The sequence below is a fragment of the Mytilus trossulus genome, chromosome 4, assembly GCF_036588685.1.
Source record: "Mytilus trossulus isolate FHL-02 chromosome 4, PNRI_Mtr1.1.1.hap1, whole genome shotgun sequence".
Classification (NCBI taxonomy): Eukaryota; Metazoa; Mollusca; class Bivalvia; order Mytilida; family Mytilidae; genus Mytilus; species Mytilus trossulus.
Genome location: NC_086376.1, coordinates 36,104,194 through 36,125,106, shown reverse-complemented (window position 1 = coordinate 36,125,106; position 20,913 = coordinate 36,104,194). Strand labels below are relative to the sequence as shown.

Here is a 20,913-nt window from a genome sequence, read left to right as displayed (position 1 = left end):
CTATTTACTTTGACTAAAGTTATTATGCGAAAACCAAGAATAATGCTTATTTGGGCCCTTTTTTGGCCCCTAATTCCTAAACTGTTGAAAATAAAACTCCCAAAATCAATCCCAACCTTTATTTTGTGGTTATAAACCTTGTGTCAAAATTTCATAGATTTCTATTAACTTAAACTAAAGTTATAGTGCGAAAACCAAGAAAATGCATATTTGGGCCCTTTTTGGCCCCTAATTCCTAAAATGTTGGGACCAAAACTCCCAAAATCAATACCAGCCTTCCTTTTATGGTCATAAACCTTGTGTTAAAATTTCATAGATTTCTATTCACTTTTACTAAAGTTAGAGTGCGAAAACTAAAAGTATTCGGACGACGCCAACGTGATAGCAATATACGACGAAATTTTTTTCAAAATTTGCGGTCGTATAAAAACCAAGAAAAATGCTTATTTGGGGCCTGTTTTTGGCCCCTAAATCCTACACTGTTGGAACTAAAATTACCAAAATCTATCCCATCCCTCCTTATGTGGCCATAGACCTTATGTTAAAATATCATAGATTTCTGTTTACCAATACTTAAGTTATAGAGCAAAAACCAAAAACAATGCTAATTTGGCCCCTTATTCCTAAACTGTTGAGACCAAAATACCCCAAATCAATCCCACCCTTCCTTTCATGGTCATAAATCTTTTGTCTAAATTTCATATATTTCCATTTTACTTTTACTGAAGTTAGAGTGGGAAAACCGAATATCTTTGGATGAAGACGATGATGCCAACGTGATACCAATGTACAGCCAAAAAGTTTTCAACTTTTGCGGTTGTATAAAAATGATGTCAAATCAAATTTTTAATGGAGTTTGCAACAGTAATTATTCAACTACTCATTTTAATACATCATAAAGTATTAAAGTGTAAATGTCATACAGTCATGGTGATGATGCCTCCGCTAGCATATAATGTATAAAGGTACATAAATCAAGAACTGTAAAAGTGAAGCTGCTCAAAATTGAACTCAAACCAAGTTTAGAGGTACCGGTAATAAGCATTGTATACACATTTCACTAAATTTAGTTGAGACAAACTTGAGAAATTTTTCCATTTGTGAAAGGGGATAACCCTAGAATGATAATCAAAGTGCTTGTAATCACTGAATGGCTATTAAAGACTGCTTAAATTTATCAGTTGGTAGTAAAGTGAATTTTGCATTGTATATTGTATATATAGCATTATTTTAAGTCGATTCAACTACTATTCTGGACAGAGAAAGATAACTCCAATTTTCAAAGAAGATTTCATAAAGCAATGGTTTTAGGTAATATTAATTCAACAACCATTCTGGACAAAGAAAGATAACTCCAATTTATTGTTTTGAATCTACAAAAATGTTTGTTTTTGGCCCTCAATTCCTCGACTGTTTGCCCCATAACCCACAAAATAGACCCCAAACTTCTACTTATGGTATTAAATATTATGGTACAGTTTCAGAACAATTAAAATACTTATTATACACAACTTTTTGTACTGACAAAAGATTAATGCTTGTTTTGGGCACCTTTAGAACCCTTATTCATAAACCTTAAGAACTATATATATATAACCGCCCCAAAACAATCCCAAGCTTCCTTTTATGATTATAAATATTATGTTATAATTTAATGGCTTCCTCTTTACTTATACTGAAGTTATTATCTGGAAACCATCCGTCTTGGGAAGACGACGACAGGATACCTACATGTATTTCAACTGCAAAAATTTCTGTGGTTGTATAAAAATTTCAAATATGTACAATGAAATATAGTTTCATAATTGATAAGCCTAAATAGGCCTTATAATTTTTTCCCCACATAGTTGAAGGACCATTTACACTCAGGACCGAGTCATAAGTAGGCAGTACAGTCTACAGATGTATTAAAACAACCTAGCATCATATTGCTAGTAGTGGGAGTAGCATTCTCGGGTAAATTTGTTCTTTTTTTTTTATAATATGTTTGGTTCAAATCAAAATAGAATGCTTTTATCTCCCCAATACTTACATTGTAAATAGAGGTGGTACTACTTTGACAAATCCTTGTACATGAGAGTTTTCTGTCAAATCTTTATTTCACAAAGAATGAATTGCATAACAATGAACTGAGCTCAAAGCAAAGTACTTTAATAATACACTTAGACAAAGAGCTAAATCCAGTGATATACTTTGTACTACAGGTCCTTCATTAACATCCATTGACCAAAACCATATCTCAACGACATTCCATACTACATGGGTGGATTCAGAAGTCCTGAAAAAGACATGATTTTTTTTAACATATTTTAAGTATATATATACACAGGTTAAAACTTTCTTGTTGTATAATCATTCCGTATCTAGCAACTATCAATTTGCTTAATGCACATATTGATATATGTTGAGTGTACCTCTGTTGGAAATAAGAACACACAAACCTCCACCTAGTTTTAGTCAATGGACAAAACATTCAAAACTATAAAATATTATAGATCTAAGACTTGTCAGTGTCTATTTACCATTGCCACTGAAACAGTGATATATGTATTGTACACATAATTATATACATGCAAGACTAAAATTATAAAGTACATACATGTTTGTATATAAGACTAAAACTGACATTCAGTCTTTACAACATCTTTATTCCCAAAGTCATTTTCAAATCTGACTTCATGGTAAAATAAGATTCCATATCTACAACCAATTAAAAGGAAAAATCCCTCTGATAGACTAGCATTTAAATCCGATTTCTAAAATGGAAGCTAGGTCACCATGGAACTTAGAACTAAAAAAAATCAAACAATATATCCAGAGCTCCAGATAAGAAGGCACAAATTAGGGTGTTTACCCAACACTTTCTTATATAATTGGGTGATAAAGTTTTTTAATTGCATTATCAATTCAATTCACGCCTCAGGTTAATATCAAATTGGGTTTTTCACCACCAAGCTCCTTAATGTATTGGGTTTTTTCATCGACACAATAGTGAATATTTAGGCAATATCAACCCCAATTTTGTTTTCATCTTAAATATGTTCTTTGTTTAGCTGTTTTATTTCGTTTAGGGTTATGGTTAGGTTTTTTTGCTAGCTGTTTTATTTGGTTTATTCACTGAGCCCGTATCAAACATTTTGCCAGTTTTGTATTTTCTCACAAAAACGGATATGTGTATTCACAGGCACTCGTCTTATACCTTTATATAATAAATTCTGAGACCAGTACGTGATCAGTGCCTGTGTGCATAATGTGTGTATTCATTAATTAACCGTAAAATGAATAAAAAAACGGAATTGATTTGGCCTTTCACTTTTTCCAACTGATTTCGTTTTTGATAACACCCATGTTTATTAGCAATGTTCTCGTACTGGTAGGCACACACGCCCGTGCGTTCGATGGACGCTTCCTAAAAGTCTTGTTATCATCATAACAGTTTAAACTTTCCCTCAGCTTTTCAAAGGAAGCCGAATACATGCTTCTATTCAATATTTTTACTGGACATTCACTTTCGTTTTAATTCAATGTATGTTATGATAATTCCAGAGCAATGCGAAAAAAATATGACTACATGACACACGCTAATTGGAAAAACGCCGAGAAGATCGAAATGTTTACAAAAAACATGTGTACCTATTGAGCAACGGAAAACTCAAACAGGGACCCATTTCAGCTACTTGATGCAGGATCTATTTTTAGAACGACAGGAAATTTCCAATAATAAATATCATAAAAATAGTTTACGCGACGACTGTCGACAGATAAGGGTAAATAACGCAAAAGGTAGTCAATAAAAGGGTTGAGAACTCATGGTTTTGGCATATAATTGGGTTTTCCGTTGAATTAATTGGGTTGTTGAACCCTGCAATGGACAATTGCATTGGGTTTTCTATTATTCGTATTGCGTAATCACGCAAATACGCAGCTTATCTGGAGCTCTGATATATCTGATATATTTCAAATGCATGTACATGAAATAATATTATACATCTCTAAAATTCACCATATTGTTCCCTTTTTCATCTTCTGTTAGATACTGCATATCCAGTGGCGGATCCAGAAATTTTCTTAAGTGGGAGCCCACTGAATGACCTAAGAGGGGGCTCGCTCAAGTCATGATTCAGTGATTCCCTATATAAGCAACCAAATTTTTTCTCAAAAAGCAGCCCCCCCCCCTGAATCCGCCTCTGATATCAACCTCTAGATGTCTTTCAGTTACATTCAGTTTAGTGTGGGTTGATCTTTGATTGTTGTACATGTTACAACCAGATTCCCGGCAGGGGGCAACTTTGTAAGACCGCAGAGGTTTAAGCTTAGATTTTGAAATAAGGCGGAAAATGTAACATTTTCAATTTATAAAACAGGTTCAACATCATTTCTATACATATATTAACATATTCTAAATTGTGGACACATCTTCATTAAATATTCTAATTCAATTAGTGGAGGAGATCAAATTAAAAAGTTGCAATGGTTAAATACTTTAATCACAGTCTTTCCTGCTAAAATCTCATGTGTAGAATGTGATAAACAATTTTTGGGTCTTTATATTGTCCTTGATATTGAGGTTATTTTGACACAGCAAAATATAAAGAAAATGTAAACTATGATCTGGAAATTGACTTTGTTTTCCCAAAATAAGCCCACTTAAACTGAACTTTAAATGCAAAAGACCTCTAAATGGCTAACAGATATTGCTATATAAAAGAATAGTCCTTGATTATACATGTACATGTTATAAAGAATTCATGAAATTTACACTGATTCTGTCAGTAGAATGGACTAGAATGAGATAAGTTATATACATGATAGACATAAAGGTTTTTTCCAACAGTTGTGGTGTAAATTAAATTTGTTGTATTTTATGGATGATATATTTATGTATATACATGTATGTAAATCATTGGCTCTTCAACCAATGATATTTTACAATATCGATTATTTGTTTATTTTTCTAATGTTGGTATTTTTCAGCATACTAAAAATGTTTTAACACAACACGAGCACAAGCTTGATAGGGTGTCCTCACACAGGGTTTCCGCTGGCGGTCCCCATTTTCCCAATTTGCGAAAAAAAAATACTTGTGGCGATAAAAATTCGTCATTTGCTAAAGAATTTGTTTATTTACTTTTTTCAAGTTTCTCTGACTTTAACTTATCAGACAATACTCGGAATTCACCTTAACCTTATTAAGATTTTGACAGAAAATCAATTATCAGCTGATTGCAATTTACAGCTATCGACAACGAAGGACTAATTAATAAAGGTGTTGATTGAATTGTTTGACAAAATGATATGGTTGAATGGCTTCCACTAAATGTCACATACAGGAGTTATTTACCACTTTTTCGACTCACGTGTTTGAAGAACTCTTTTGACGTCTCCTCTCCATGTAAAGATAGTTTAGAAAAGAAAGCTGTTGTTATGACAATAAATGTTAAAGGGCAAGGAAAAATCTCCGATTTAAAACTTGAATTATCCTTTGACTTCGATGTAAGTAATTGATCAGGGAGACTACTTTAAAGTCGTTTGAGTGACACGCGTGCTTCAAGCATAGTTTTACGTCTCAACTTTTTCATTTTAGATGGTCAAGATGGTGGTTATGAAGAAAGGGGGGTGGGTGGGGGGGGAATGCATTCTGGCGTCACAATTTCAAATGACATAGGATAACATATGATCTGTCTATATACATGTATGAGGGGAGAAATGGGGGTATCTTATTGAAGTATTCTTGCCAAATGAAGATTAAACAGTAATTCTTAGACATGACCATTAAAGAGGGGGGATAGGACCTTTATCGGGACTCCGGGATCGGGTGTGTTTACGCTCGGGATTATCCCCCCTCATAAAATGTACACTTTTTTCAAGACTATTAAAAAATCAGCTGAATTTGACAAATCACACTATTTGTTTTCCAAAAATAACTGTAATTGGATGGGGGTTATGTGTATTCACATTATTTGAACAACTCTCCTTGGGCCGAGAAAAAAAAGATCTGTGTTTCAGGTAACCTGACCGACCCTGTTTTTTAGCCCCGACCCTAACTTTTTTATTGGATCTTTCAAAAAAAAAAAAATAATAGGCTTCTGATAAATGACATAATATTTTTTCTCTCTTGCTTCCTCTTGCATAGAAAGCCAGTAAAACATTTTATTAATGTCAAAAGGTATTCCAAATAGGTTAAAATCCAAGAAATTTGCACAGCAGGTGCTTCAAAAACATTGCAAATGACCCAAGACCACAATTAATGACCCCGCTTTTCGTTGTTCACGAATGTAGTTCCTTTTAATTAGAGTGTATTTTTCCTAAAAATTTTTCTTTCCCTTCCCCACTCATTTCTTAAGATTTTATTCGGTGGAAATGAGAGGTAAAATAATTTTTTGGATGTTGTATTTAAACTCATTTTGATATGGAATGAGTGATTAGGCCAAGTGCAAAAAGGTCATATTTACAGTTTTCGGAACATCTCTTGACTTGTCCATAGGGGTATGGATGTACATGTATATTGGCTAAATTTGTAAAAGTGATTGATTCAATCTTTCTGAATATTGGATATATTTTTTGACTAGTGCTATACATAAGACACACAAAAAATTTGACAAAAGTGCATGGTGCAATTTTTTTAATGATACAAAATGTTCTAAAGAAATGATAGAGAAATTAATTGTGGTCTGTGGCCAAACGGCACACTTCCCGTTTTTGAAACTAATTATGGATCCGGACTTGGAAAAAACATCATAAATACTCAATAACTCAAATATGAAATTTTGAATCATCACCAAAAAGTATACAGATATTAAGATTAATGTAACTAAGAAGTGTTTTAAGTTTTAAGCCATTATCAAGAATTGTTTTTGAGATACGGTGTGACATGTGAAAAAAACACCCCCCTGTTTAAGTTACAATGTGCCGTAACTCAAAAAGTTTTAATCTTATTTTCACCAAAAAGTATACAGATCATGTGACCATCATAAGAAACAACTATATTAAGTTTCATGAAATTTGGATAAGTCGTTCTCAAGTTATGGTGCCACATGTTTACGCTGGACAGACAGACGGACACCTGACATTTGTATACCATAATACGTCCCGTCTTTGACGGACGTATTAAAAGCAGTACTAAACGTGCATGTTACGCTAGAAACATATTCAAAGAATAAAGTTTTATAACTTCTTAATGTCATATCCAATATTTATCAAAACCTAAAGGGGAGTTACATGTATCTTACTTCCTATATTTTTTCGTGGATGTCAATACACCTAATCGCTATTTATTCCATACTGGATAAATTCTAAAATTACACAACTTTTTCATCCAGTTGAAGCTATCTGGGGGCCGTTGAAACAATTCACCATGCACAATACTTTTTAATGAGACCCGTTTTAACTTATTGTAAATACTTTAAATAAAATATTTTTTACTTCAATTTTCAATTTCGAAAAATAGTGGATCATACTCTATAAACGTTTCTTGATGATCGCTTTCTAAAGTTTTTCCTCCGTCAGCTCTCTAGTAAAAAAAAAATTTATTTTCAGTCACATGACCCAAACAGAAAGTTGTACATACAGTGTATGACTGTTTTTCCCAGATTGGACTTAATAGCGATAATTAAATAAAGTGTAATTTCTGGGATTGTTGAAAACTTGCATATTCATCCCTATCTGATTTTGTGGTTTTAACAATCCAGACAGACAAATAACAATAAGGTGTTTAGGAAAACATGACCTAAAACCTCCTTCATATAAGACAAAAAAACATGGGAACATACTGAATGGTCAAATGTGTTCAATATGAAAATTTCAGTTAAGATGGTAAAATCACAAATCAGCCGTTAATGTAAATGGACTATAAGTATGACTTTTGAGCAAATTTAAAGGGAAATGACGGGGAAGGGGCAAATTAGCTTTCAAGGGGAGCAAATGCTGTTTAAATTGGTAAGCGGGTTTTAAATATAGAGGGAAAGTGAAGTCATCTTTTTGGACTTTAGTTACATGTAAATATAACTTATGTAGACTTACCTTTGAAAGTTCTAATTCTATAGAATATTAAAAAAAAACACACACAACTCGGAACTATTTCTAATTCACTTGGGACTACTGATATGCAAACCTAAAAACAAAAAGAAAAATATCATAAAATAGTGATTGAAAGATTCATAACACATTGAAAGGATAATTCAGACACGTGACGTGTTACACGGGGAGCATGTTTGTTTACAAATAATATGACACGTGATCGCGCACTGACCTCGCATGCTGCATCGCCCTTACAATTCACTAATACATGTACATAACCATTTTCATGCAAACATGCAACGTGAATGTGATTGGTTATCAAATAATACAAAAATAATGCATGAACCGTTGAAGAAGAAATTATTTCATCAAATAGATTGGATTTTCACTTTCGACACGAATAGGTCGAGTTGACAAAATTTCCTGTCATCGGAGATAGTATTGAGATAAATGGGATAAAACGGACCGTCAAAAAGGTCTAGAGTATCACATCAGTAGTACCTTAACATAAATAAGTAATACATACCAACATTTCTCTAATTGATAACCTATAGAACTGAAATTTCACAAAAATACCGGTAAATAATTTTGTTGTGATGCTGGTAAATTGGCGCTAAATAAATATTCTTACTCCTATTGCTTCATGTAAAAAAAAAATGTATAGAATTGAATTCGACTACAGTTCAGAATAAAAAAACGTGCATATGCAAAGGCCAGGTAATATGTTAATGATAAAGTGTATAAATTTTCGTAAACGAAGTTACCCGTATACTTCACCAAGAATTACATTTGAGCCCAAAGTTCTGTATGTGTGATTTGATTGGTTTATGTAACATAATTTAGACTGGGATCCTGGCTAATCTTGACCTTGCGAAGCGCAGCTAGATTGGGCCGGATCCCAGGCTAATGTAACAGCGTAGAACTCAGGGGGGTAACGGAATTTTTTGCGTTGCTATAGATGATTGAGGCCATCTATTTTTATTGCGGGTTCCACATATTTAAATCGGAATTATAGAAAAAATGGAATGTTGTGAGCAGAATCAAAACAGAAATGATGAACACTGCAACATTTCCAGCAAAATATAAATAGGATGGAGTATCTGTGTATTCACATTTTTTGTAAAACTCTCCTTATTCATGTGAAGCGTGTGCTTTACATCGAGGCTTATTCTTTACATCGAGGCTTATTAGGCTAATCATTGACGCCACAGTACTTCAACCAATCAGACAATGTTTATTTGGGGCATTCGATCGATTTTAACTCAGATTTTGGAATATTTCAATCGAAATTATAGAAAAATGGAATGTTGCTGGTACATTTAAAATAGAAAATGATGAATACTTTTAGCTAAAGATAATTTGGATGGGGGTTCTGTGTATTCACATTATTTGCACAACTCTCCTTACTGATGCCATATTTTGGAATTTCCGTGACCTAAATGGTTCGCGAAAATTAATATTTTTATATATATTCTATCAATGATAAGAATAGTGGACCTTTCTTTTGACTATATTATATATTCCATATTTAAGTTGGGTCTATCCCAGATGATAAAATTGGACCTACCAATACTTTGATTTATATATTTAGGCTGAGTCTGTATTATGTATTTAGGCTGAGTCTATCCCAGATGATAATAATTGACCTACCAACACTTTGTATTATGTATTTAGGCTGAATCTATCCCAGATGATAATAATTGACCCACCAACACTTTGTATTATATATTTAGGCTGAGTCTTTGTATATCCCAGATATCCCAGATGATGGTTTTATGCATTATGTATTTAGGCTGAATCTATCCCAGATGATGGTATTATGTATTATGTATTTAGGCTGAGTCTTTGTATTATATATTTAGGCTGAGTCTATCCCAGATGATGGTATTATGTATTATATATTTAGGCTGAGTCTATCCCAGATGATGGTATTATGTATTATATATTTAGGCTGAATCTATCCCAGATGATGGTATTATGTATTATATATTTAGGCAGAGTCTATCCCAGATGATGGTATTATGTATTATATTTATGTATTATATATTTAGGCCAAGTCTATCCCAGATGATGGTATTATGTATTATGTATTTAGGCTGAGTCTTTGTATTATATATTTAGGCTGAGTCTATCCCAGATGATGGTATTATGTATTATGTATTTAGGCTGAGTCTTTGTATTATATATTTAGGCTGAGTCTATCTCAGATGATGGTATTATGTATTATATATTTAGGCTGAGTCTATCCCAGATGATGGTATTATGTATTATGTATTTAGTCTTAGTGTGTATTATGTATTTAGGCTGAATCTATACCAGATGATGGTATTATGTATTATGTATTTAGGCTGAGTCTGTGTATTATGTATTTAGGCTGAATCTATACCAAATGATGGTATTATGTATTATGTATTTAGGCTGAGTCTTTGTATATATATATTTAGGCTGAGTCTATCCCAGATGATGGTATTATGTATTATATATTTAGGCTGAGTCTTTGTATTATATATTTAGGCTGAGTCTATCCCAGATGATGGTATTATGTATTATATATTTAGGCTGAGTCTTTGTATTATATATTTAGGCTGAGTCTTTGTATTATATATTTAGACTGAGTCTTTGTATTATATATTTAGACTGAGTCTTTGTATTATATATTTAGGCTGAGTCTATCCCAGATGATGATATTATGTATTATCTATATTTAGGCTGAGTCTATCCCAGATGATGGTACATGTGGAAACAAGACAGTCAGTGTAGATGGAACTGGAGCTAATGATGCTGTACAAAGAGAACTATTGATAGAAGTATGTGTATTACAAGTAAAATAGAGTTGTCTCCCTTTAACCACATTTGTGGTTGTTCTGGTTGGTAGTAATTGTGAAAATCAATGTATGTAAGATATCAATTAATCCATCTAAATTATGTTTTGGCTGACATGTGGTGTGAACATATATATCTTTCTTTTTTTAACTTAAAAATGCAGCCAAAAAAAACTCATTTTGGGTATTTGGAAGGTAGACAGGGGGATTATTTTAATGAAAGAGATTTGACTCACCTTGAAAAAGAAATATGTTTCTTTGTGGGAAAACCCATGACACAGAAAACTTTATCTCGAACCTGATCTGAATGAGAATTGGAATGATTCTAAAGTTGAAGTCAATTACAAGTTATTATATTGCTGCCCGAAAATTGATATTAATGGTTTATTTAATTTTGTAAGTCCCCAATCATAACACTTGAAATTTTCTTTCAAAGATAATGGATCCCATTCTGACCTCGCAGTTTAAAGAAGTTTTATATTTACTTATAGGCTGAAGGAATCGAAAAAGAGTACACTGCTACATCATATATCTGTCCAGAAGGTAAGAAAGAAATCCTTTTCAGGTAGAGATAAAGAATAGATATGTCATTGTTTTATCTTCTCAAGTCAAAAAAGAGTAGTTGTTAAAGGAGGAAAGACTGGTTCATCATATAAAACTGAAGAAAAAATAAAATAGATGCCAATTGTATAAATATTTATTACCCAAAAAATAGGGGGGGGGGGGGGGGGGGGGGGGGGGGGGGCTGACTGTGTAACTTGAATGTGGCTATAATGTCAATTGTAATTCTTAAAGCCTATCATCACAAGGAAAATCAAGTTTAAACACTTGTTGATGATTTATTTTCTTATGTTATTTTTTTAGGAGCTGAAGTTATAGAGTCCATGTTACTACCACTACCATCTACTGACCTTGTCGATGATTCAGCTAGAGGATACATTAACATCATTGGTAATACAATCTTATTCTGTGTTAAACTTCAACACTTGACACACACTAATTATGGTCATTGAGAAGTTTGATTTTGTTAACACTGCTTATAGTGTGATTTTAAAAATAAAACTCCTTTAAGTGTTCTGTTCCCCCTTAATTATAAAAAGGTCTTAACATCTTTCTTTCTCCTTTTTTTTGGAGGGTTTAACATTCAGATAATACAGGCTAGGAATGTATATATTTCCAATTTGGGCAATTATGTAATTTACTAGATTTTGGAATGGTAAAATATTTTTTAGCTTTTATGGAAACTTGTAACATAAGATTATCATTCCTTGCACATACATTTGGTCTAGTATTGCCAATTAGACTTCAGAAGTAATTTGGAATATAGAAAAAATATTGAATTGTTGAAAAAAAAAATTGGGGGTGGGGGGTGGGGGGGTGAAAGTCACTTGTTATTTGACCCCATTATGACTAAATTTCTAATTTGACATTCCCTTTAAATGTTTAAGCAATATTACCACCACCAATCAAATTTTAATAAAAGTGCCCATTACAATTAATTCTGGAAAAGCCCTTATAAATATTCATATATGTTACAGGTGATATCATGGGACCAGCTTTATCCAACCTTAAGGATCTGCTACAAATGCCGTATGGATGTGGAGAGCAAAACATGGCATCTTTCTCACCTAACATCTTTGCTTTGCAATACCTGGGTAATACCAACCAGCTTTTACCAAAAATAGAGGACGAGGCCAAAGGATACATGAGAATAGGTAATATATATCTTTCTAGAAGACCGACATATTAAATTATTTCTGAAGTTAGAAGAGGGATACATTTACTTGGAAATAGAAAAATAAGTTAATTTTCTGATATGGTAAAAGCCAAAAGAGAACTTAAAAAAATATTCCTTTTAGTAGTTTCATGAAAAAAAAGAAGATACTATTAAAACCTACCATTGTGACTTGTGTTTTGGGAGGGTTTGCTAATAACTGTCCAGTACTTAATTTGATTTATCACCAGAAAGATTGAGAAATTACGATTAAAATTCTATTTTAAAAATTTGGACAGAAGCAGAATTTCTTTTTCAATTTCTTAGTCTGAGAGTGCAATTTTGATTTTTTAGTAAGATTTTTCTAGATGTATAAAAGATATTGAATTTGAAAATTTGAATGTTTTATGACTACCATTAATGATATAGATTTATCATTTTTACACAGGATATCAAAGACAGTTGAAATATCGTCATGCTGATGGCTCTTACAGTGCTTTTGGTGGTACAGGAACAGGCAGTATATGGTTGACTTCCTTTGTTGTAAAATGTCTGGGACAGTCACGACCATACATCAGTATAGATGCCGATGATTTAAACAAGAGTATCACATGGTTTAGACGTCAGCAGTTAGAAAATGGCTGTTTCCCGAAGATTGGTTTCACCCATAGTTATTACTTGAAGGGAGGATTTTCTGACAGGAGTAATGAAGCATCTTTGACTGCTTTTGTACTTATAGCTATGCTGGAAGCTGGAATCCCTTCATCAGTGAGTAAAACTACTACACTCTTTTCTAATGATAATTGTGTATCCTGATAGTGTATTACCATAAAGATTTATGGATCCTTCAAAGAAACAGACTTTGTGCTAATCGTTGACTTGTGATCAATTTTTGTTGGCTTATGAGGTTTTTTTTATCACTTTATACATTGAATAAGGAGAGTTTGTGTCAGGTAATATATAAATCTCACAAGTTGTTGAACCTATTTCTCTTACAGTCAACACTCATTGTGTTATCTTTGATCAAGTTTTTTGCAAATAGACAAAGAAAGATAACTCTAATTTTAGAAAAAAATCTGAATTTTTTGCATTAGATTTCAAGTAAAAGCCATTTTTTTCCTCTCAAATGCTCACAAGCTCTTAGATTATTGTACTGTTTGGTGTCATTGATCTTAGTTTTGAATAGCTGTTTATTTGTACACAGGTTGATTAAGCTGTCTGTTGAAACATGTATTTTTCAGGATCCCTCAGTCATGAAGGCAGTAAGATGTTTAGATGTACAGGATATCCCAGACACCTATACAATGGCCATAATGGCCTATGCTTATACATTGTATGACTTGAGACATCTTAGGAGACAAGAGGTCATTAAAATGTTGGATGAGAGAGCAACAGAGAAAGGTAAATATAACTAGATCTTTAATCTTTATAAACCTGTGACTGTCAAATAAGAAAATTGTCTATTGTATAAATATAAAGATGCTAGGAGTTTTATTAGTTCTGTCCGTCCACACATATGAGATTGCTGTATGTCTGTATACAAGCAATTATTATTCTGCTCATGCAGAAAACGATACAACTGATCGATCAATTCTAGCTTTTAAATTTTGCTCTCAACAAAGATGCATAGGAGTTTTATTAGTTCTGTTCGTCCACACATATAAGATTGCTGTATATAGATATAGGAAGATGTGGTGTGAGTGCCTGTCTGTATGCAAGCTATTATTATGTTGCTAATGCAGAAAACAATACAACTGATCAATTCTAGCTTTTAAATTAGGCTTTTCAAAGACTTTTTATTGTTGAATTCTCTGGATGTTTTAATTTTTATCTTTGTCAAGTAGTTGCTTTCTCATGACCATATAGCCATCATCTTTAACAGACATTTACACAAATTATATATTACCCAAATTTAAAGAGTCATTTTTTTTTCCCTGGTCAAAGCTTATATTTATGGATTTATATTGTGTATGTCATATATTATTCATCTTTTTGATATTGGTAATTTCTGACTTTTGGGTTCATTTATAATTGCAATCATTGAATTAAAAAATGTGATATTATTTATTTCAATTTCAGAAAATGCTGCATTCAAATAGTGCTATCATTATTTAAAAAGCAACATGATTATACTGATTTAAAAAAAAAACATAAAATAGTGGCAGACCTAATTATAGCTAAAATAAAAAAATAGTTAATTGTGAACCTTCCTTAAGATGATAAACTACTGTATTCGGCCGTGTATCATCCACATTTGTGTATAGTCGTACCCCTCTTCATACGAAAATATCGAGGAAAAAATTTAGTTTGCTTGTATAGACCGCGGCAACTTTTGTCAAAATCTGGTCTGCGAACAATGACGGAAAATGCTGAATTTCTAATGTTTGACAATATTGTAGATGGTATGAAATACTGGAGCCGTACAGATAAGAAGGAAGATTCTAAAAAGAAAAAGAAATGGTACTATACAGCTGTGTCTGCTGAGGTGGAAATGACAGCCTATGCCTTACTGGCCCATGTGACTGGTGAACAACAGGATGCTGCTACGAATGCTAGACCCATGGTCATGTGGTTAACAAAACAGAGGAACCCAAGAGGGGGATTTTCTTCAACACAGGTACATAATTAAGTGACTGACTAAGTTAAACACATGGTTATACTTTTATTTAACAAAGGGGTTTCCCTCAACATAGGTTGGTTAATTGACATGTTCTTGATCAGTAAGTTCAACTAATGGCCATTTTCAATTTTACAAGGGCATATTTTTATCAGGCCAAGATATTTTTCTATTTTTGAAATGTATTGATAAAATATTAAAATGTTTCCAATTTTTACTTTGCAGGATACTATTGTAGCATTACAGGCGTTGGCTAGATATGCCACATTAGTGTACCAAGGTGGTGTAAATGTTTCTATAGAAATGACGGAGCAAAACAAGAACCATCCAGACAGGACTACAACCTTTAATATTGAAGATGACAACACACTGGTCCTACAATCAGAACGAATCAAACTTCTACCCAGTACTCTAGAGGCAAAAGTATCAGGAGTTGGATGTGCTATGGTTCAGGTAGGTCAAAAGGTCAAAGTGCAAGTGATAGGTCATGTTACTACTTTTGTACTGCTCTTTATTGGATGATGTAACATATGAATGGAAATAATTCATGTTGAAATTCTGATTTTGACATCTGTGATGAAAAAGATTGTTTTTTTTAAATTGAGAAGTGTTGCCTATGTTGGCAATTGGCAGTAGAAATTTTTGCCACAAAATTTACTCTACACAAACATTTTTAAATTGAGAAGTGTTGCCTATGTTGGCAATTGGCAGTAGAAATTTTTGCCACAAAATTTACTCTACACAAACATTCAACTGTCCTTCAGATGCATAATGTAACAGGGTTTCAAACATGAGCAAAGAAAATAACAAATGTATCTGCTTCTAAGACCCAAACAAGGATCAAAACCCTGTTTTTTAAGAAAACTGTATGTATGCATGTCTTCTCTGATTTAATTTGGTTTTTCATAGTCCCTCTGTTTTATAGGTGACAGTTGCTTTACATATTTTATAATCATTTCAAAGCTGCAGCATTAAAAATACCTGATTTCAGTTCATTAGCTTTTAACAGCTGTCCAGCAACTGACATACATACTGGTGTGTTACTTTTGTGTTTATTGTCTACTTTAAATGTTACTTTTATTTTTAAAAAGAATTAAATACAAATGATTTGAATATTTTATTTTACTGACCTCTATTTTAGGCTAACGTGAAGTACAATGTATATGAGAGTTCTAAAAGTCCAACCTTTGACATGAAGGTCAGTGCGTTCAGAGCTAAGGACCACACTAACCAATGTGGTAGGAGAACACTTAGTATCTGTGTCAAGTAAGTTGATGGAACCTTAAAGAATACCATGCACTTAAAAAACATTTAAAAAATGTATTAAAACATAGTGAAATAGATTATTTTCTTGCATGTCTCTTGCTACCAGTCTGGCAATTTTGATTTTTGTATTAAAAGCTGTGGAGTACATTATAACAGGCCAATGTGGTTTGGTACACATATTTTTTCTTCTGTATTTTCATATTTTATTGTTTTTGTACTATTTCCAGACACAGGGAGATGAGTCACTCAGTTACATAGTTCTACTATATAAAACATGCACCCAGCCTGTATTTTTATGTAATAGGATGATGTTTGTAACCTTGTTTTATTGTATTTATAGATTTACAGGTCCTGGTGGTGTCAGTAATATGGCTATAGTTGATGTAAAAATGGTAACTGGTTGGTGTTTGTAACCTTATTTCTTTGTATTTATAGATTTACAGGCCCTGGTGGTGTCAGTAATATGGCTATAGTTGATGTAAAAATGGTAACTGGTTGGTGTTTGTAACCTTGTTTCATTGTATTTATAGATTTACAGGCCCTGGTGGTGTCAGTAATATGGCTATAGTTGATGTAAAAATGGTAACTGGTTGGTGTTTGTAACCTTATTTCTTTGTATTTATAGATTTACAGGTCCTGGTGGTGTCAGTAATATGGCTATAGTTGATGTAAAAATGGTAACTGGTTGTGGTTGGTGTTTGTAACCTTATTTCTTTGTATTTATAGATTTACAGGTCCTGGTGGTGTCAGTAATATGGCTATAGTTGACGTAAAAATGGTAACTGGTTGGTGTTTGTAACCTTGTTTCATTGTATTTATAGATTCACAGGCCCTGGTGGTGTCAGTAATATGGCTATAGTTGACGTGAAAATGGTTACTGGTTGGTGTTTGTAACCTTGTTTCATTGTATTTATAGATTCACAGGCCCTGGTGGTGTCAGTAATATGGCTATAGTTGACGTGAAAATGGTTACTGGTTGGGTCCCAGTTAAAGATTCTCTTAAAAAGGTAGGTTCTGTGGTAATGATATAGCCATAATGTTGTTTATATTAAAATTGCCTTCAAGGCCGTAACTACCCTTGAGGCAAGTGAGGCAGTTGCCTCACTAAAATTTCGAGACCGATTATTTTTTTTATACATATATATAAATCTAATAGTCACTTGTTGTTCTGTCTCAACCTTAATTTCTATAACTTTTCATCATTCCTTTTAAACTATTCTTCCTGGATATAACTGAGCATATCAACAGGTGATGTTTCTCGATTACATTAACCCAGTAATGATAATCATCATGAATCTTTAGTTACAAACAGGCTCTTGCAGAAAAAGGAAAAGCGACACTGATGGTAAAGAAGGAATAATTCTAGTAAATCTGAGTATTGCATATAACATCATTAGAACAATCCAAAAACGATAAGTAGACTGACAAATCAAGTACTGGTCTTCGAAAAGGGGCAGTCCTGTGTATTCATTTCACGAACTTTAATCTTTCTCTTTACAGATAAATGAAATATAAATAATATGAAACATGAATGTATGGATTAGTTTTTATCCATGTCTCTATAACCCTAAAAATTAAAAGAATATCCCATATTCCAATTTGTTATTATTGAGGAATGGTAGAACCTTTAACACTGGATTTTGTCTTTACTTATTCAGGACTACGGAAATTCGTTTCTTTATATTCGGGGTTTCGGAGTCGGACACCCCAAACCCGGCCTAACCCCTAAATTTATAGATTCTGGAACTAAACTACCACCAACTTTTTCCAGAAATAATTTGAAATTACGGAAACACATGTACAAACGTCAAAAACTCCATTCCAATTGCCCTGTACCCATATCATATATACGTACTCTATAGATAAAATCATATACATGTATCTTATCTCATTCTATCCCTAGTTTGTCTACTCTTTGTCAGCATAAAAGCGAGTTTAATATTTTGTAACTGCGACTGTATGATGGTGCTTACAGGAAAGCTTAATTCCTATTTGAGAACAAAACTGTTACTACCGAATTGCTGAAGGAGTAGACATTTGATCATTGTGTTGATGATGATGTGCTACCTTTAGAAACACAGACTGCCCTGAAACAATTGAAAACTTGGAAAAGAGCATGCATGAGTGGCGAGAGATTGTGCGGTCTTGCCATGCTCCCTGTTCATCGCGATAATGATATCAGCAGACCAAATTATGATTCTGAAATGATTTTACTGAACCGGAAAACTGAAAATTTGAAAAACTCTACTGAATCGATGTTTGTTCTATGTTCTGGCAGCAGACTCAAATCAGTGATATTTGGATGATTATCTTACAGATATAAATTTAAATAAAGTTGTTAAAAATTCGGTGTTATTAAAAGTCTTAAAATATGAAAATTTATATAAAAAGTGTCCAAATTCAAAACATTATTAACTTCTCTAAAAATGCCTAGAATGCAGGATTTTGCACCATTCGTTTCATACCCTAAAAAAAAATTTTCGCCTCGCTTCGCTCGGCCCAATTAGTTTGCCTCACTAAAATAAGATGCCTAGTTACGGCCTTGGCCTTTAATCTATACATAAAAATTTTACTTCACTAAAACAGAGATATTGATATTCTATGTTGTGTGATACAGAAATATCTATTCATGCCAAAAATACAAGACTTAGTCATATATTTTCAATCATACATTATCTATCATCTTATGAAATGCTGACACCATTAATAAAGTGTTCTTTGTATTTTTTTGCTGTACAGCTGATTGTGGAGAAGAGTGATCCAACTTACATAGGAGTAGAAAAATATGAACTAGACGGAAGTTATGTTCACATATACTTTGATCAGGTAATACTTTTGGACAGGAACCATATTTAAAACAAGCATTGCAATCTCTTGTCATTGGATGTTTGTCAGTTTTTCAGAATCCTCGGTTTTATCCATTTCATTGCCTTTTAAAAAACAATTTGCCCATTGATCCCAATTTTTCTTTCTATTTCCCACCAAAATTTCAATAGCTTAATTATATCTCCCAAAAAAGTACATTGACCTATATAATTTTGTTTGCTCTTTTGATTCCTTTTAAAACACCGTTCAAAATACACAAGTGCTTTGAAAAGTTAATTATTTTAAAACTGAAAAGTAACTCCCTTAAAGATGAGAATAGGTGAAAAGCTTAGTTTCTAGAGTACCAGAACAAAGATATATAAATATTATAACTAAATTTTCCCAATGTTCATTATCTGTAGAAAGAAGGGGTAAAAATGTTGAATGAAAATTTACAAACGATTTGGTGATGTTGTTTGTTTTCATTGCTTTCTAAGATAGAAAATTGCCATAACTTTTGAATGTTTTTTTTGTTTTTGCTAACTTTCAAAGGTACTAAAAAGCAAACTGATATTAAAAGTGTCTTGGTCACATTTTTAACTGTATCTCTATATTGATTAAATTAATTTGATTCAATGTTAATAACTTTTTTAGTTGGATGGCACAAGAAAATGTTTCTTGTTAGATGTTGAACAGAATATAAGATTATCAAGTCCTAAACCAGCACAAGTTAAGGTGTATGACTACTATGAAACAGGTTAGTCCATCTCTAAACATCAACAAAAAATAGGGGAGAAAATTTGTTTGACTTCTATGAAACAGGTTAGTCCATCTGTAAACATCATCCAAATAAAGGGGAGACAATTTGTTTGACTTCTATGAAACAGTATAGTCCATCTGTAAACATCAACCCCAAAAAGGGGAGACAATTTGTTTGACTACTATGAAACAGGTTAGTCCATCTGTAAACATCAACCCAAAAAAGGGGAGACAATGTGTTTGACTACTATGAAACCGGTTAGTCAATCTCTAAATATCAATCCAAAAAAGGGGAGACAGTCTGTTCGACTACTATCAAACAGGTTAGTCAATCTGTAAACATCAACCCAAAAAAAGGGGAGACAATATGTTTGACTACTTTGAAACAGGGGAGACCATTTGTTACTGGAGATATTATTTTTGATGACCCTTTGACCAATTAATTATTTACCTATCAAATTGTTTTGATTTGAGATTGACAGAGTGTTAGTAGGACAGAGTAATGTTAATCCTGCAATTGGGTGCCTTACTATAAAGATACAGCCCTATAGATATTGCTATGCGGAATCTGTATACTATACCCATATTGTTATAAAGCTCCGCCCACTGCGGGAACATATTTGTGTATTGCTGTTGATGAGTGTTGTATAAACCTGCATGACTTCAGAATGTGTATTGCAGTCAAATGACGTATTGTTTGACCTTATGCAAACTTATGATTACTTTTATACGTTCTGTTGTTTTCAATCATTTCTTAATAGAGCCATTAGAATTAAACCGATTTTCCTATAACAGACAGTCTTCTATTTCAAAACTTGAATGTGCACATGTTTAACAAAATCATCAATTTCAGCATGCCCATTAAGTAAACGTCAAGTTCAGTTCAAAATTCTGTGATTTTAAATTTACTTCAC

General features: G+C 32.8%; 1 protein-coding gene across 4 annotated transcripts in view; it reads left to right on the top strand.

Moving 5' to 3' along the window:
- LOC134715211 (alpha-2-macroglobulin-like) overlaps positions 1–20,913 on the top strand; it is an 85,182-nt gene that overhangs the window by 55,076 nt on the left and 9,193 nt on the right. For all 4 annotated transcript variants that reach the window (XM_063577247.1, XM_063577249.1, XM_063577248.1 and 1 more), the window contains exons 30-41: positions 10,725–10,823; positions 11,330–11,381; positions 11,703–11,789; positions 12,377–12,553; positions 13,001–13,320; positions 13,794–13,953; positions 14,952–15,169; positions 15,395–15,622; positions 16,311–16,435; positions 17,352–17,442; positions 19,175–19,261; positions 19,895–19,997. In XM_063577247.1, the coding sequence (XP_063433317.1) occupies positions 10,725–10,823; positions 11,330–11,381; positions 11,703–11,789; positions 12,377–12,553; positions 13,001–13,320; positions 13,794–13,953; positions 14,952–15,169; positions 15,395–15,622; positions 16,311–16,435; positions 17,352–17,442; positions 19,175–19,261; positions 19,895–19,997 (1,747 nt within the window). The remainder of the gene's footprint in view (positions 1–10,724; positions 10,824–11,329; positions 11,382–11,702; positions 11,790–12,376; positions 12,554–13,000; positions 13,321–13,793; positions 13,954–14,951; positions 15,170–15,394; positions 15,623–16,310; positions 16,436–17,351; positions 17,443–19,174; positions 19,262–19,894; positions 19,998–20,913) is intronic.